This window comes from Sorex fumeus, unplaced genomic scaffold (assembly GCF_029834395.1).
Source record: "Sorex fumeus unplaced genomic scaffold, SorFum_2.1 ptg000063l, whole genome shotgun sequence".
NCBI lineage: Eukaryota > Metazoa > Chordata > Mammalia > Eulipotyphla > Soricidae > Sorex > Sorex fumeus.
This window is the reverse complement of record NW_026606120.1, coordinates 54,155,100-54,173,942: the sequence shown is the minus strand read 5'-3', so window position 1 is coordinate 54,173,942 and position 18,843 is coordinate 54,155,100. Positions and strand designations below refer to the sequence as shown.

Sequence of the window (18,843 nt, the reverse complement as noted above, 5' to 3'; positions counted from 1 at the left end):
TATTACATTCGGAGATGTTCGTCCCATTGAGATCAAGTGGAATGTCAGGAACGAGACCATTTCTCATAAACATTGTCTTCGTGAGATTGAGCTGTAGTCCAACCTTTCCACACTCATGGTCGAAGTCGGCCAGCATTTGTGCCACTTGGCTAATGTTTGGTGTTATTAGAACGATGTCATCAGCAAAGCGGAGGTGGTGTAGTTGCCGACCGTCTATCTTCACTCCCATTCCTTCCCATTCCAGTCATCGCATGACGTTCTCAAGAGTGTCACTGAAGGACTTTCAGTGAAATGGTATCACCCTGTCGAACCCCTCTCTTGTTGTCAATGATCACCTTCCTGTAGAATGGTGAGATCCTGGTAGTGAATCCGCAATACAGCTCACAGAGGATCCTGATGTATTGAGTTTGAATGCCCTGTTTGGCTAGGGCTTCAATGACTGCTTCCATCTCAACAGAATCAAAGGCCTTCTTTAAATCAATGAACGTTAGACAGAGCGGCATCTTGAACTGCTGAGAAACCTCAGTGAGCTTGGTTATTGTGTGGATATGGACGATTGTGCTGAATCCGTTTTGGAAATGGGCTTGCTCGCATGGTTGTCCTTCATCTAGTGTTCTGCCAATCCTCTTAAGGATGACACGAGTGAAGAGCTTGTAGATGACGGACAACAGGCAGATCGGGCGATAGTTGCCAATATTATGGATGTCTCCCTTCTTGTACAGTAGTATAGTCCTGCTGGTTTTCCATTGGGACAGAACCTTGCATTCAGACAGGTAGCGTGTGAAGAGCCGAGCCAGTGTATTATTAATGAGTACTGATGACAGGTTCTTCAGGTGTCGGGGTCTGACTTTGTCTGGGCTGGGTGCTGTTCACTTCTTTACCGATGTAATGGCGTGTCAGATTTCGGAAGGGGAACATTGGAAACGACACATCCATCCTGCGGAATTTGGTATGTGGGCAGGTAGACGTGGCTATCGAAGAGATCCGAGTAGAAGTTATGGATAATCTTCTCCATTGCCCTTCTGGAAGACGTGATAGATCCATCAGGATGTTGGAGGGCAGTCATCATGATCTTGTAGTTGGCGAAGGACAAGGGGGCATCGTGAATGCTTTTCCCAGCTTCTGCCTCATCTGCCAGCACTTCTGCTCTTCTCTCTTTGAGGTTTTCCTTTATTGCTTCTCTGCACTGCTTTGCGAGCTCGGACGTTCGCGTGCGGTTGCCTGAGGCTTATACCAAGCCAGGTTGGTGAATGAGCTCAAGAGTTTTTGAAAACAGGCATCTTTTTGTGGCTATCTCTCTCTCGGCGTTCTTTGCACAATCATGGAGGTGCTGAACCAGTCGATCATATTCCTCGTCAATGTTGTCAATGACGACATCTTCCCATGTTGCCGCAATAGTGCCAAAGAGCTCCCAGTTGGTGGTTGTTCTGGGAGTTCTCTTCTTAAACTTTGCAGCCATTTCTCCCCGCTCCGTGAAGTAGAATTTTGCACGAAGGAGACAGTGGTCCGATCCTGTTTGGAATTTTTGGACAACAGTGACATCGGTCAGGCAAGACCGTCTATTGAATATTATGTGGTCAGTTTCGTTGTGGAACCGTCCTTCGGGAGACTCCCATGTCCAACGTTTAGATTCGGCCTTCTGGAATTGTGAGTTACCGTGGATGGTCTTGGTCGACATGATGAACTCATTCACTCACCCTGTTCATTCCATTCTCAGTCCTATCTTGGCATTAAAATCACCCACAATGATCTTGTAGAAGGTGTGGTCTTCTTTATAGAACTTCTCCAGCTCCGTGTAGAACTTCTCAATTTCTCCTTCATCATAATTGGATGTTGGTGCATAGATAATGAAGATAGAAACTGCTGGCAGTGAGCCACATCTATTCAAGTGTAATCGTCTGATTTGGGTTGTTAGGCATTCGAATGAATCAGTGTTTATGGCCAAGTTCTGTTGACAAGGACACCGACACCACCGACGCCTCTTTTGTTGCATGTTCCGAGGAACAGTTCTTCTCCAGTGTCAAAAACGGTGTGATGTGATTGATGCCTTCTCGATTCAGTCAGACCAATGATGTCGTACTTGATCTTTCACGCTTATACCATCAGGTTCTCGATGGATGCATCTGATGCCAGCGTATATGCATTGAAAATACAGTCATTTTTGTCCTTTTTTGTTTTGGCATCCTAGTTCGGCCTGAGATTTTATCAGCCTTTCTTTCCTCATCCTTCTTAAAGATGCCGTATTGGTGGCTCTTTCAGGGTCAGGGGAATGAGACCCATTGTATTTATTGGTTTTGTCATATCAAATATACCATGGATAGCTTCTCAGGCTCTGCCGTGTGGGCGGGACACTCTCGGTAGCTTGCCAGGCTCTCTGAGAGGGATAGAGGCTTTTAGGGTGATCTCTAATTGTCCTTGCGGGTGTTCCCATGGTTCAAACCATATTTGAACCCCATCAAATATGGTGCGGTAATCTTGTATTAAGTGTTTCATGATGTGTCGTGCAGCCGTAAAGTGGCCACGCGGTCTGGAAAGCATCCTGGAGTGTGGCGGCGGCTGGGTAGTGGAGGTAGTGGGGGTCTGCCGGGCTGCTGGGAGCAGGCAGAGGATCTCTGTTCCCAGGTATGTTGATCCTGGAGTCCGAGGTCACAGAGTTCGACTTTCCTGGTTCTGTGGGGCTTCACTCGTGCGTGAGTCTCAGCCCCGGTGTCCGGAAAGCATCCTGGAGCGTGGTGGTGGCTGGGTCATGGAGGTAGTGAAGATAGTGGAGGTCTGCCGGGCTGCTGGGAGCAGGCAGAGGATCTCTGTTCCCGGGTCCAATGAGCCTGGAGTCCAAGGTCACAGAGTTCCATTTCCCTGGTTCTGTGGGGCTTCACTCGTGCGTGAGTCTCGGCCCCAGTGTCCAGAAAGCGTCCTAGAGCATGGCGGTGGCTGAGATGTGGAGGTAGTGAAGGTTTCCCGGCCTGCTGGCAACTGTATACCTTGAATACAGTTTCCAACTAGGAAATACGCATTAACCATTACTCACAAAGGACAATCTTGGAGGATTGTCTATGTGTGTTAGGATTGAAGCCTTTGAAATTGTTTTTCTTGGGGCTGGAGAGAGAGCACAGGGGGTAGGGCGTTTGCCTTGCACACGGCCGACCTGAGTTCGATTCCCAGCATCCCATATGGTCCCCTGAGTGCAGAGCCAGGAGTAACTCCTGAGTGCAAAGCCAGGAGTAACCCCTGTGCATTCCAGGTGTGACCCAAAAAGAAAAAAAAAAAGAAATTGTTTTTCTTCACTGTGTTCCAGCTTGTGAAACATCCTTTGTTAGGTCCAGCCCAGACACTTAAGCAAGCCTGTGGATCTGATTTAGGTCTTAGCTTTTAAACTTACACGATATACTTGTCTCCTTTGTGACTTAGGTGTTCTGAATTCTGTATTCTAGCAGTGGCACAGAGAATGTTTCACTGCCTTACACGCTGTCAAGTAAGACCAGACAGCAACATGGTTTACTCTGCAGGTCCCTTGCTTCACTGCAACCCTATTTTGTCCTTGCTGTGTTATCACCAACTCTTCAACTCATGCCTTGTCAGGTGCATGCCTCAGGCAGGGTCACTGGAAAATTAGGCTCTGTTTTAAGCAGTTTTGAGGAAGTTTGAGCTTCCTTCAGACAACTTACTTTCAAAAGTAAGCAGCCTTCCAAATTAAGAGTTGATTTTATTAAAATTCAGGTGAGTTTTCAACATAATGATCGAATCTTTCTTAGTGAGTTATGTAATGTAGCAGACTCCCAGCCAGCTCATGGTTTCGGGTGGGAGGACTCTTGGTGACCAAAGGGAAACAGACAGACACTTTGGGCTTTCTAGCCAGTAGTCAATATTGAATATCTCTGTGCTATTGCTTTTGTTGTGGTAGTGCTAGAGGTTAAACCCAGGGGCTCACACATGCAAGAACTTCAGTCCCATGAAGATTTTTCTGTGTACTTATTGTGTGTTTCATTGAGCACTTACTATAGGTTAAGCATTTTATTGCATCCCTACCATTACCTTTCAAAAACAGTGAAAAAGCAGACTCAAAAACTTAATTAACCTATCCAAATTAGCTACTCTCTCTTTGTTTATGGGTCACGAGTGAACATGAAAAAGGAGAGATTGAGCAGAGTAGTTGGGTTAAGCTAGACTGGAGAAGACTGAAGAGTGACTTTGGAAGTTGAGGAATAAGTAAAATATTTGGGGAGATTATTAAGTATTGAGAGAGTAGAGAAAAGGACTCTTACTGAGATGGAGAACATGGAGTCAAATGGGTATTTCTGGCTGCACACTTAAAATATTGTACTAGTCACTAATTTCTTTCTTTTCTTCTTTCTTCCTTTCTTTCTTTGCTTTTTGGATCACACTTGGGAATATTTAGTGGTTACTCTTGGCTCTGCACTCAGGAATTTACTCCTGGTAGTGTTCAGGGGATCATATGGGATGCTGGGGATCGAACCCAGGTCTGCCGCGTGCAAGGCAAATGCCCTACTTGCTGTATGTACTATTGCTGTGGCCCCATTATTGCTAATATTTTAACTGAAATATAACTAGAATAAGGCACTCTAAGTGTGTGATTTGATGAGTTTTTACAAAGTAAGCATAACTGTGTATAACCAGCATTCAGATAATTATAAAGTATGGGCTGAGAGTTAATATTGAGAGTAAGGTACTGGTCTTGCACACAACTGATCCCAGTTCGATCCCAGGCATCCACATATTCTGCCTCCTACCCCAGCACAGAGACATGAATCAGTCCTGAGAATAGTCAGATGTGGACATGGCCCTAAATCTTCCCCCCGAAGAAGCAAAACATTACCAAAGGTCCCTGGCACTCAGAACACTTTTTTTTTTCTTTTTGGGTCATACCCAGCAATGCACAGGGGTTACTCCTGGCTTTGCACCCAGGAATTACTCCTGGTGGTGCTCGGGGAACCGTACAGGACACTGGGAATTGAACCTGGGTTGGCCGCATGCAAGGCAAATTCCCTCCCTGCTGTACTACCACTCCAACCCAAAGAACACTTTCTAACACCATAGATTAGTTTGTCTTTGTTTGGTTCTCTTAAAAATGGGATCACATAAGTATGTATTTGTGCCCATCTTCCACTCAGTATATTTTAAGATTCATCTGTACTGTTGTCTATCGGTCATTTAATTATTCTCATTGCTTTGTGTGCATGATTGATTTATCTATTCTGCTCTTCTATGTTTGGATTGTCTCTTACATGGGGCTATTAATAATAATGCTGTGAATATTCTTATAAAATTCCTTATCTGGGGGGTTTTGGTTTAGGTGCCTCCCCTAATGGTGCTCAGAGTCTATTACTCTGCTTATTGCTCAGGGGTTGCTCTTAGCAGTTCTCTAGGGACCATGCGCTGGGGATTGAGCCAGGCCTTTTGAATATAAAGCTTAAAAGTGCTCAACCCCTGAAGCTCTCTATTCAGTCCCTCCCTCTTGTATGATTCTTTTGGTGAATGTTTTTCTGTATGTGCCTGGAAGCAGAATTGCAAGTTATGGGATATGTATTTCCAAAATTACCTCATAATTTTATCCTTTCTACCACTAATGTCAGGCTGGAGCATTAGCACAGTGGTAGGGCATTTGCCTTGCGCACAGCCAGCCCGGCCAAGTCGGGTCCAATTCCCCCACCCCTCTCGGAGAGCCTGGCAAGCTATCGAGAGTATCTCGCCCGCACGGCAAAGCCTGGCAAGCTACCCTTGACATATTCGATATGCCAAACACAGTAACAATGAGTCTCACAATGGAGACGTTACTGGGCCTGCTCGAGCAAATCGATGAACAACAGGAGGAGGAGGACAGTGACAGTGATCACTGATGTTAGTAGAGATCCAGTTGCTCTATACCCTTACCAACACTTTTTAGTATCTGTCTTTGGTGTTTGGTGATAAAACAATGGGGCAGTAATTTGTTTTTGTCTTCAGACAAGGGAGAGCTAGTGAAATCTGAGAGAAGGAGGCCAGAGAGAGTATATTGGATTTGCTGCTTGTGCTGCACGTGGATGACCCAGGTTGGATCCCATGTGGTCCCCCATGCACTGTGAGGTGTGATACCTGAATGATAAGCCAGGAGTAACTCCTGAGCATCACTGGGGGTCACCCCAAAACAGGAACAAAAAAAAATCTGGTAGAGGGACCAGAGTGAATGTACAGTGAGTAAGGAACTTGCCTTGGGTGCAGCCAACCATATGATCACCTGAGTCCCACCAGGACTGATCTCTGAGCACAGAGCCAGGAGTAAACCCTCAACACAGCCAGGTGTGGACCCCAAACAAAAAGTAATAATGGTAAGATCAGGAGATACTGAGCTTGTATATATGTCAATGGGAAAGCTTCACTAGAGGGTCACTTTAGAGGGGAATGAACTACAGGTAAACTAATTTTTATTAAATTATTTTTTGCCATCTGGGATTAAACACGGGGCTCATACCCATAATCCAAGTGCTATACTGCTGAGCTACATTCCTGTCTCCTTACCAGTTTAATTTTAAATAGGATTGGATACACTTTTTTCAGTTTGAAAGCTGTTGTTTATTAACTGAACAAAAATATGGTAATTACCTTAGTTCATCTCAGATTAATCAGCCAGTTGATCTGGTCTTCGCTGTGGCCAGCATCTACAAAATGGGTGCCTTTTTCTTCGTCCTGCCTCAGGGAAAAGATCATTTATTTGAAACCAGAGGAAGTTGTTTGCCTCTTTTAAGCTTTTTCCAACAGTATAAATCTCACGAATCAGATTCTCCATGCTGGTGATGCCGTATTTACCAAGAATTCTCACAATTAGGACAGTTCCCTTCTTGTGGATTTTGCCATAACCATGCTTATAGATTATTTCACTTACTGGCTTTAGATCTGGATACCCCCGTGCAATCTAGGGTTCCACAATCAGCATGTTAATTAAGGCCTTGTTGAGTTTAACGAAGGTGCCATTGAAGATCTGGCAAAGGTGGAGAAGCTGCAGCACCTTTCGAACCTGGGGCCTCCCACCATTGATACCTCTGATTCTGATGACAGAAGACAATATGGGTTCTTCAGGAATGTGAAACTTGCCATCCTGGCCATACGAATCTCTGTGCTATTATCCTTGTCCCTTGCCTATCTTCCTTGTGATGCTTTTTCATAGATCAGCTTCTTCTTGCCCTTTGAAGCATCCTTTGGGGAAAGTTCTTTCTCAAATACTTAGTCATCAGCTGTGTGAAATTCTTTCATTTTCTTTAGAGTTTCTGGCACATCAGGGAGCTTCTTTTCCTTCTCAGATTGTTGCTGTTTGCTTAGCAAGAACCTTCTTTTTTTTTTTTCTCTTCTGCACCTTCCATGGTTCTAGCTGGAAAAGAGTGGATGCCCTTCTTATAACTTACAGAGCTTCAGTTTTGGGGTCTAAGTTATTAACAACTTCTGTTGTTGTTGTTGGGGTGCTTGGGAGGGGTTACTCCTAGCTCTGCACTCAGGAATTACACCTGATGGTACTCGGGGGATCATATGGAATGCTGGGGATTGAATCCCAGTTGGCTGCATGCGTGGCAAGTACCTCACCTGCTGTACTATTGCTCTGGCTCTTAATATCTTTTTTACCAAGGTTTGAAAACCATTAGAAGCTACCTAGGTTCAGATTCTGGCTTTGCAGTCTGAGGGTGTAGCTCAGTGTTGGAGAACTTGCCTTGCGTATGTGAGATCCTGAGTTTTGGGTTTGATCTCTTGGTACAGACAACATAAAAAAAAAAAATCCTGATTTGATTTTGTTGCCTTCTAGTTGTGAATTTACACAAATTTCTTCTCTGAATCACTTGGTTTTCTCACCTGAGGGAGAACCAGTTGTGCCAGAATTGTTTTGAAGGTCACATTTGATAACAACATGAAGTAGCAGTCTAGTTTAGCACCGGATAGATAAGAAGCATTCTTTTTGTGTAGAAAGATTACTTTCTTTTTCCTTCCTGCCATGCCACCCCCCCCCTTCCCTCATTTTGGGTCACACCCACGGTGATGCACAGGAGTTACTCTTGGCTCATTCACTTAGGAATTACTCCTGTCCATGCTTGGGGATGCTGGGAATCGAACCCAGGTTAGCCGCATGCAAGGCAGATGCCCTACCCACTCTGTTATCGCTCCAGCCCCAAAAGTGTACTTTCTTCTCAAAATATTCAATTATTTATCAATGATTTCAGAGGCATAGCAAAGCAATATTGATAAGCCTTTATAGTGTTTCCTTTCAGAGTAATTGTGGTTGTACTTTGCTTTCTAAGGGCACCACACAAGATGAAGCAAAGCCCATTCTGTACTTTTTTTTTTTCATTTTTTATTAGTGAAACACCATGAGATACAGTTATAGGCTTACAAATTTTGTGGTTGGGTTTCAGTTATACAATGATCAAGTGCCCATCCCTCCACCAGTGCCCATCATCCATTACCACGGGTCCCAGCATCCCCCCCCCACCCCCTTTGATCCACATCATGGAATACTTTTCTTTATGTACTTATGGCATAGGTGCTTTTAACAGTTCCGGGCATAACAAAGTGACTGTAGCCAAAACGCTCTCAGTACTGGAGAAGCTTCTCTAAGTGTCAGCTATCTGTTTTCTGATTTACCATGGTATAAAGATTCTTCTCAGAAAATTGGGAATGTAAAATCCTTTTAAAAGGACTTTTTTTTGGTGGGGGATGGGTCTCACTTGATAGGGCTCAGGGGCTATACAACCTGCACAGTCCTTGGAGTTGCTTAGGGCACCATGCAGTGCTGGGGATCCCTGCTGCGCCTCCTGTGTTCAGTGCAAAGCATATACTCTAGCCCTATGAGCCATTTTCCCAGCACTAAAAGGATCTTTTATTGGTGAGGTGGGTGGGGAAATGCTGGAAGGAGCACACTAGCCGTGCTCAGGCCTTGCTCCTGCTGTGCACTTGGGGAGTAGATCTGGTGCTGGAGACAAGCCCAGACTGACCATGAGTAAGGCAAGCACCTTATCCTCTGTACCACCTCTCCAATCCTCTAACAGGATCTTTTAAAGGGATTTTTGTAAAGTCTATGCCATGGGTGCATTCACCGTAGCCTGATTTCGGTCTAGTCTATTATTGTAGAAGTACCTTAGTGCATCATGTAAGTTAAATAACCAGAACAGGGGCTGGAGCAATAGCACAACTGGTAGGACGTTTGCCTTGAATGCGGCCGACTCGGGTTCAATTCCCAGCATTCCATATGGTCCCCCAAGCACCGCCAGTAATAATATCTGAGTGCAGAGCCAAGAGTAACCCCCGTGCATCGCCGGGTGTGACTTATAAAGCTAAATAAATAAACAAGCAAATAAATGAATAACTAGAACAGGTAGCTGGGAATTTAGGAATGACAGGTTTTAACATTTGGGGGTATGCTCAGTGGTTTTGAAGCTGCTTTGCAGGCTAATTTTAGTAGGACACTGACACTGGGACTCTTCTCCGTGGGTCCATTTTCACCCTTTTTCCTTCCATGAAAAGTCCATGACAGCCACTAGTCACATAACATAATTTGCCTTGGACAAGTAGACAAATGAAGAAGTGATTAACGTGAAATTACTTAGGATTAGAGGAATTAGTAGGGATAGATTCCATTATCTCCCCTCTTGCTTTAACTGCGGCAGTACTAGGCCATCGAGGTGATTTGCTTCCCCCACCCCCGCCCCCATTATTACCACTCTAATTTTCCTGTTCAGCAGGGCTCATTCTCCCATGAAATACTGGCTACTTAGCATGTTGATAAAATCCCATGAGCTAGCCAGCCATTCTTGCCTCACACCATAATATTCCTCCACAGAGAACAGAAAGTTGTCTTGTTCCCTCTAATACACTCAGGAAAGAAAGCCAAGCCTGTACTTGAGGATGAAATCACAAAGTTCAGCTTTTCTGAAGAGGATGAGGGTACTGAAGGGATCTTAAAGCCCTCATGAGGATTTGATCATTTTCTTTCACAATTGGAAAGAGATATGTAGATCAGAGAGTTAAGTTTTCGAGTAGTCACCACGGGAGAAGAATTCTTTAGTGTACCCCACAATGGGTTCAGCTTTCAGTCCTTTAGTAGTATAACCAGATGCCACACGTGTGTGTTTCTCTCTGTCCAGGCCTAAGGGATGAAGACATATTCCTAAGAGAAAAGTTCCTAGAGGTTTTTTTTTTTTTAAAAGCAATGTTAAAATTAGAAACTCTTAGGCCAGAGAGATGATATAGAGGGTAATGTGTGTGTCTTGCACGCTGGCAACCTGGTTCATACCTTGGCACCACATATGGTTCCCTAAGACCTATCAGGAGTGATCACTGAGCACAGATCAGGAGAGTCCCTGAACACTTCTGGGAGTGACCCTGAGTACTGCTGAGTATTGCCTCCAAAAAAAAAAAAAAAAAGATCAGTTCATCCTCAAAGTTCCGTAAACTTTTACTTCTCATTCACCTTTGATGACCAATCAGCTTCTTCTGGAGCATTCAAGCAAAGGGCACATTCATATCTTCCCCAAACTAGGTTCTTTGGGCACTTGCATTCCTAATTGTATTTTACTCACAGGATCATTTGAGAGCACTGATTCTTGTAATTCAACACACACTCTGGGTCCTCCTACCTCCCAGCAGTCACTTCCTATTTTACTGGTTGGCTGTTTTGCTGCTTGCCCTTTGGATCCTGTGTTCCCCAGGGCTCCTCTTATCCGAAGCACAGTGGCTAATCAGTCTTCTGGCCCATTAGGCTTTACCTACTCCCTGAAGACTGAGGGTTTCCAAACCCTTTATAACCTCAGCTGATACCATCCTCCCATTCCCCCATGTGCTGTGTGTACACCAACATGTTTTGCAGGTACAAGATAACCCCCACCCTCCTGCCCTCTATCACACATAGGCACATGCATCCTGTAAGGGCTTAGTCCCAGCTAACAATTCTGTTGCCTGTCCTGAAACTCAGAGACCCTGGGATTTGTCCAAGACTCTTATGTTCTCTCCCTTTCCCCCTTTTCCCTTAATGAGCAGTCCTGTGAGATCTGTCAAAGCACTCTCTCTCTCTCTCTCTTTCTCTCTCTCATGCATATGTGTGTTCTCAAGCCCATATTCTCATCATTTGCCTTGGCTCTGAAGCAGCATCCTGCTTCTGACCCCGCACTTGCTATTGCTCTTCTGTAGTGTAAATCACAGCACAGAACCTGACTGCCTGAATCCCTGATACTGGCTCTGAAGGTAGAACAGAGGCCACATTTCTTTCCATAGGATCCAAGGGGTTTTGTTTGTTTGCTTGTGTTTGGGCCACACCCAGCCATACTCAGGGCTTACTGCTGGCCTGTGCTCAGGGATCACTCTTAGCAGGGCTCAAGGGACCATATGTAATGCCAGGGATTGAACCCAAGGATTGAACCTGCATGTCAAGCACCTTACCCACAGTCCTATCACTCCGGCTCCTGGATCTACGGTTCTCAATGGCTGCTTGTTTATTTGCTGTTCCTCCTCCTCCTCTGCTAGTACCCTGGGTCCAGCCTGGCGTTATAGCTTCTTTAATGCCATGGCACATGTTTGTTTTTTTCCTTTGAACACTTCTTTGCCCTTGGATTTCTGGTAAATTCCCACTTAACTCCCACGTCAGGATATGTGTGGTGCCTCCTACGAACAATCTTGCAGTCACCCTTGTACCCTCAGGAGCTGATCATCTCCTTCTTTGTTAATACCCTGCTCCCAGGCAGTGTACACGCTGCTAAAGCTCTGATTACCTTGACATTTCCATTTTTGGTGTTACATTCCTAGCTCCCCTCCTAGACCTTGAACTCCTACTTAGGGGTACATATTCTTCCCAGCCACCAAAGTTCTGGCAACAGCACAGCATTGGCTTCAGTAAGGGTCGTGCGCATCACTGAATAGATTTTTCTTCCAGCGCTACCCACCCTGTCCTGCCCCACTGCATGTGGCCCCGTGAGCCTTGTCAGCAGTGATCCCTGAGCAGAGGACCAGAACTAAGCTCCAGGCATTGCTGGCCATGGTAGCATGGGGGGTGGGGTACGGTAAGGGGAGTGTTTATTCACTGAAAGTTAATTTCCAAGAGGACATTGAGCAATTTTTTCTGATAAGGGTATGGTAGGTAAAATAAATGCAGGAACCTCCAACTTAGATCTTAACAGCCTAGAGAATGTCCAAAGGAGAAAAGTGAAACACACAAAGAGCGCAATTTTTAATTTTTTTGCTTTTTTGGTCACACCTGGCAATGCACAAGGGTTACCCCTGGCTCTGCACTCAGGAATTACTCCTGGTGGTGCTCAGGGGACCAGATGGGATGCTGGGAATCGAACCCAGGTCGGGCAAAGCAGACGCCTTACCCGCTGTGCTGTCGTTCCAGCTCCCAAAGGGCGTAATTTATTAGTGGCACATGGACTCTGGGGTCTTCTGAGTGCAGGCCCTAGTCCCTTTGTGTTACTATACCCTGTCTCAAATGCTGCTTTTAACAAGGGATTTAAGGAATTACAGAAACCCTCTTTCTGAAGTCTTCCTATTCTGCTATTGTCTCCAGTGAAGAACTCTGCCTGTCAACAAAGAACTCATCTTTTTTTCTTTCTTCTTTTTCAAACTGCTCTTTTCTTCATTATTCCATGTGAACTATTAATGGCAAGTAAGGCAGGTTAGGTCCTTGTCTTCTGGGAACTTAGTCTTTAAACAAGTGTTAGTCAGAGAAATGTTTTTTGATGTGTGAAAAATGGAATAAGCATGACTGGTGAAAATTTAAATACCATGTGTGATTCATTCATTCATAGCCTTTGTTGAACTTTTTGCTGGACACCTTATGACCATTGTGGTTCTGTTCTCATGGGGGGTCCCAGGCAGGAGAAAATAGGAATTACTCAGACACACCTCCAGAGCTGAGTAAATTCTTCCCCGGGTGTATCGGAGGCTGTTCTAGGAAGATCAATCACGAGGCCTGAGCTTATAGTTCCAGGAACCCCCACTGACTCTTTCATTTCCCTAGTGACCAAGGGGCCAAGGCTGAAGCAAGTTGACCTTTCAGCTCCTTCCAGAGAAACACATCTTTTAACAAAGGCATTGTTTATTGAGACTGAGCAAAAAGTACCTTTCTTTGGTGTGAACTAGTTGTTGAGAAATAACAGTGTTTCATTATGGTCTCTGGGCAGAGTTCACGCAGGGAGACATGCGTGTGTACCGCCTTGGTCTGCAGAGGAAAGCTTTTGCAGACAAGGATATGCGGTCTGTCCCAGCCACAACCACTCCAGCCGCCAGCACAACAAGGGGCAAAGGGAGCAGCTGTTGGGTGCTATGGGATTGGAAGTACAAATCTGACCAGTATGATCTGGGGGAAGGAACGTTAACGCCCACAGACCTGGGTTTTCAGAATTTCAGTTCTCGATATTAACTGTGTGACCTGGACTTCTTTTGGGGGCGGGGATGAAGTTGGGGTGATTAGGGGCTGTTGCTGGCTCCTTGCTCAGGAGTGACCCCACCAGTGCTTGTAACCTGTATGCAGTGCCACGGATGGAACTGGGGTCAGTGGGATGCCAGACAAGCCCCTCACCTCCTGTGCTATCTCTTCGGGCCATGACCGTACCTTCTTTGAGCATGGGTCACCTCTCCTGTGACCCCAGTTCCAGAGAGATGGCTCCTAGAGCACATGCTTTGCATCTGGGACACCCAGGTTTGGTTTGGTCCCTGGTCCCCTGAGCACTGCTGGGAGCAGCCCCAAGCACTGAGCCACGAGGAACACCTGAACACTGCTGGGTATGGCCCAGACCTTCCCCCAACTAAACAAAAAGACTCCACCTCTGAGATCTGTGAGTGTGGAATTATACAGGTGTGTGCACATATCTGTGATAAAAGTTCTGTCTGAACTCTAGGGCATGTCCATCCATGTTCCTAAATAAAGTGTTATGCCACATAAGATTGGTAAGACAAGAGCAGTTGTTAGGTCAGAGTTGTGGTGAATGTGGTAGATCACATACCTTGCATGTGAGAGTCCCTGGGCTCAGACCTCAGCACCAAGTAGCCCCGACCACCCACCTTGTGTTTCTTAGATCTGCCTGAAATGGGCCCGGCATTCCCTAGTACCTCCAAGAGTAACCCCAACAATACCTTTTTTTGGTTTTTTGGTCACACCTGGTGTTGCTCAGGACTTACTTCTGGCTCTGCACTCAGGGATCAACCCTGATGGGCTTGTGGACCATATGGGATGCTGGGGATCGAACCTGTGTTGGCTGCATGCAAAGTGAGACTTACACAACTACACTGTCACTCTGAATGCTCCTCCCCCGCCATTTTTTAAAATTTTTATTTGAAGTTAGAGTAAACCCAAGCAGATTTACTCACAGTAGTAAACCCAACAGTTAGTAGCCGTTCAAAAGTAGAGTGTTGTCTTGGCAGCCAGCCATACTCAGTGCTTGTGCATGTGCAGTGGTGGCTGAGTGGCCATGAAAGCACAGTCCTACTTCAGCTCAACTCTGGCCACTCTGGGTTGAGTATCCCTGCTTGTCGTGGAGGTGTGTCTTAACTCTGACCTCTTCCCTTTTCTCCCTTTCACAGATTTTATCATGTGGGCAACCTGCTGCAACTGGTTCTGCCTGGATGGACAGCCTGAGGAGGCGTCACCGCCACAGGGAACCAGGACCCAGGCCTATTCCAACCCGGGCTATAGCTCTTTCCCTTCCCCGACAGGCTCGGAACCGAGCTGCAAGGCCTGTGGAATGCACTTTGCAAACTCAACTCGGAAGGTGAGTGCCGACTGCTCGGGCCCTGGGCCCACTGCCATCTCATAGTTGCCTGGGCAGTGCTGGGAACTCAGATGGAATGCCAGGTGCTTGTTGGGAAAGTATAAAACAGAGAGTCCCAGACTTGCTTGGGCTATCACCCTTCTCAGATACAAAATTAATCAGCACCACCACCCTGCCCCCCCCAGTCTACCTCTTTAAGTGAATGAACTGGAATCCACCTCCACCCCTTGCACCTGAAGCTCTTACCACCCTCCTGACTTGTTCTAATGCTCTCTGGGGGTGCAGTATCTTCCCTTTGGGAAACATTGCTATTAAAGAAAGATGAACCAAGCAAAGCCCAGCATTTTCTAGATTTGGAACCAGTAGATCGGAGTTTAGATATAACTGTTTCCACTTGCGGTACACCCTCACCTCTTGATTTTTTTTTTTTCATCTCTGAAGTGGGAATACAATAGCTGAACTCATTTTGTAGTGTAGAGAATCAAGTGAGGTAAGCAACTCAAGATGCCCAGTACAACATCTGAAACATACAAGGCTCATTAGTTGTGATCATAAACATGCAGACATGCACATTAATTTGTTTTTGTTGTGGGCTTTTTTCTTTTTTGGGGGGAGGGCAAGGTTGGACCACACCCAGTGGGGCTATACTCCTGGCTCTTTGCTCAGAGATCACTTTTTTTTTTCATTTGTTTTTTATTGAATCACAGTGATAAACACATTTGCAAGTTGTTCGTGATTGAATTTAATCTTCTCTCTCACTTTCTCTATCATTCTCTCTTTCACCTTATGGTTTGCAGTACAGATAATGAAAGGTCATTAGGTATCCCTTTACCTACTTTCAGCACTTAGTTCCTGTCCAAAATGATTATTTCCAACTATTATTGTAATGCTCAGAGATGTCTTTTTTTTTTTTTGCTTTTGGGTCATACCTGGCAATGCCCAGGGTTTACTCCTGGCTCTACACTCAGGAATTACTCCTGGCCATGCTCAGGGGACCATGTAGAATGCCAGGGATCGAACCCGGGTTGGCCGCATGCAAGGCAAATGCCCTGCCCTTTTGTCCTATCGCTCCGGCCCTCAGAGATCACTCTCGAGTGATAAACTCAGGGAACCATATGGGCTATCGGGGATTGAACATGGGTTGGTTGCATGCAAGGCAAAGACCTTACCCAACGTACTATCCTTCTGACTCACCTACTCCTTACTTACTAATTCATCAATCCTTTATGATTACCTATGTAATGTGATTTTTTTTTGAAAACAGTTAATAACTTTTTTTAGGGTTGGGAGATGTGGCTTAATTCCAGACAGCACATCCCAGCAGCAATAAGGCCACAAGTTTGATCCCTGGCACTGCCTCACATAGTGAGTATAATCTGGCAGCTCTGTTAGGGATCCCTGGCTCCATAGTGAAGTGTACACTCTCAGGCACGTCACAGTTCAAGTGTGTGTGATCCCTTCCAAGTTCCAAAGAGCGTGAACCCCAGTCAGCAAGAACAGTGGCAGGAAGGGGAAAATACTCCTCCCTTCTCTCTCTGTCTCTCTCTCTCTCAAATTGAGGTAATGCTGGCTTGCAACACTGTAAATTTTAGCAGACCTATTTTTTCCCCAGAAAACATCAGTTATCGTCTAGAGTGGAAATGGAGAAAGAGCAAAGAGGATAATGATTGTGATCCAGGCTTGGGGATTAGTGTGTCAAATGTGTTGAAAACTTGAAAGAACCAGATAATCTAGGGGAGTCTTTGACATTCCATAGCCAGAAAAGAGAATGTGAGTAAGTGAGGAGGCCACTTTCAGAGAAAGGAGACTGATGGCAAGGTGAGGATGGGAAGATGCTTTTTGTTTGTATTTGGACCACACCTAGCTGTGCTCGGGGACTAATACTGGCTCTGTGCTTGGGGCCCATACAGTACTGGGGATGGAACCCAGGCCTCGTGAGTGCAAAGCATGTGCTCAGCCCAGCAAGCTATTTCCCTGGCCTGGGAAGATACTTCGTTTTTCTTCATAGTGAGTATTGGTCCCCGACATAAATATCTTTGTGATCTGCCCATCTTCTCAGGAACAGGGATTTTGATCAGCGATTACCACATGGTAGGAAGGCAGCACAGTGCTTTAAATAGACAAAAGAATGAAAGAATGGATAACTGAATACTGCTTGAAAAAAAGAAGACCAGAGAACTTCTCTTTGTTACTTACTGGCTGACTGACACTTGGATGCCACTGGTTGTCAGTGAGGGTCCCTTACTGTCCTAAGAGCACAGGAGCAGCTGGAGGCAGCATCTCTATGGGTAGAACTGAGTAAGACGCAGCCCTCTCACGCGGGTGCTTCCTGCCCCACAGTAAAAGGAGGCCGCCTTTTACTACTCCTTGAGGTGCAGGAGTCAGTGCTCTGGCACTAGGCACTGTTGGCTGTGTTGAGGGATCATGTGATTTTGCGGATGGGGGAGACTTGTCGAGTGGTCACAGTGCAGGGCACATGGGAAGTGTGGGTCCAGCTGGGGTTCTGCAGGGAGATCTCCAAGAGAGGCATGCCCCCCACCTTCAGCCCTGCTGTGTCACTAAGCCTGTGGAATGGAGGTGCTCTGGTGTTCTTGGGAGAAGTTAGCAGCCGGGTCAAGGGAATAACTGGCTGATCCAGGTGATGGTGTTTAATGTGAATTTTTTGTCATACTCGGTGACATATTAATTGTTAATCTATTTTGTTTTGTGTTGTTTTGGGATTGGTTGCACCTCGAGGTGCTTAGATGTTACTCCTGCCTCTGCACTCAGGAATTACTTGTGGTGCCGAGGGATCATATGGGATGCCGGGGATTGACGAGGATTGAATCTGGGTCTGCCGCCTGCAAGGCAAGCACTTTACCTGCTGTACTATCTCTCTGGCCCCACGTTTTTAATCTATTAAAGGCCCTCCCATTGATCATTGATTTGCTCGAGCGGGCCCAGTAATGTCTCCATTGGAGACTTTGTTGTTACTGTGTCTGGCATATCGAATACGTCACGGAGAGCTTGCCAGGCTCTGCCGTGCGGGCGAGATACTCTCGGTAGCTTGCCGGGTTCTCCGAGGTGGGCGGAGGAATCGAACTCGGGTTTGCCATGTTGGTTGCGTGCAAGGCAAATGCCCTACCGCTGTGCTATCGCTCCAGCCCTTAATCTATTAATTATTTTTTAATTACAAAATGTTTTCGACTCTCCCCACATTGTCAGGGGAATCAGGGCTCCACCTCAGAGACGCTTGAGCCAGTGCTGGTGGGCCCAGAATGCTGGGGACCATATGGTATGGCACCAGGGAGGGAACCTGGGACTCCCACATACAAGCATGTGCTTCAGCCCTTTGAGTCATCTTCTTGGCACAAGGAAGAAAAGGAGGGGTTATTTGGAATGTGCCACAGGTGGCATGTGTGACCCCGCTATCATAGCTTCATCTGCGACAGTGAAGGGGAGGGCTGGAGAGATAATAAGGGGGTGTTGCAGTTTAGATAGTAAAAACTGGTTATTCGTGCAGTATTTTCTTGTCACAAATATACGAATTAATTTTGTGGGATGCACAGTAAATTTTGTGACTATGAAAGATGCTTTCTCTTATGAGAACTTTCCATTTGTAATTTCATGCTTCAGTGAAAACCATGTTCTGAAGGGTTTAACAGGCAGAGGCTTTTAAAATGTCTTTTTGAGAAGTGGTGGAATTGAAGTGATGATATGAATCCTAACATCATTTTTCTTTGCTTCATTGTGGTCAGTATTTTCTGATGACTCCATGGGTACAAAGCACAGGCAATATGAGAATGCAAAGAGGAGAATAGAAATCAGATGTATACCCTGTCTTCCTCGGCTTTGGTCTTGGAGAGAAATGGCAGGCTGTAATTGCACCCTAAGCCACACATTCTGCCTATATTGTCTACACCTGAGTGTGGTCTTGGAGTTGCCCTGCCAGTTTTCCTGGGATTTTGACCCCTTGACTGCCTATCAGCTGTCCCTCATCTTTCACTCTTCCCACTTTGTTTCCCTTGATACTGTTGCAGTGAGGGGAGTGAATCATGTGGTGCTCACTGTTGGGGGCTAACATCAGGGTGCCCCTTTATTGTGGCTCTGACACACACCTGACACACACAAC

At 45.8% G+C, this 18,843-nt stretch overlaps 1 protein-coding gene across 4 annotated transcripts in view; it reads left to right on the top strand.

Moving 5' to 3' along the window:
* RFFL (ring finger and FYVE like domain containing E3 ubiquitin protein ligase) overlaps nucleotides 1-18,843 on the top strand; it is a 93,676-nt gene that overhangs the window by 61,179 nt on the left and 13,654 nt on the right. For all 4 annotated transcript variants that reach the window (XM_056127734.1, XM_056127733.1, XM_056127732.1 and 1 more), the window contains exon 2: nucleotides 14,545-14,732. In XM_056127734.1, the coding sequence (XP_055983709.1) occupies nucleotides 14,553-14,732 (180 nt within the window). In that variant the 5' untranslated portion in view covers nucleotides 14,545-14,552. The remainder of the gene's footprint in view (nucleotides 1-14,544; nucleotides 14,733-18,843) is intronic.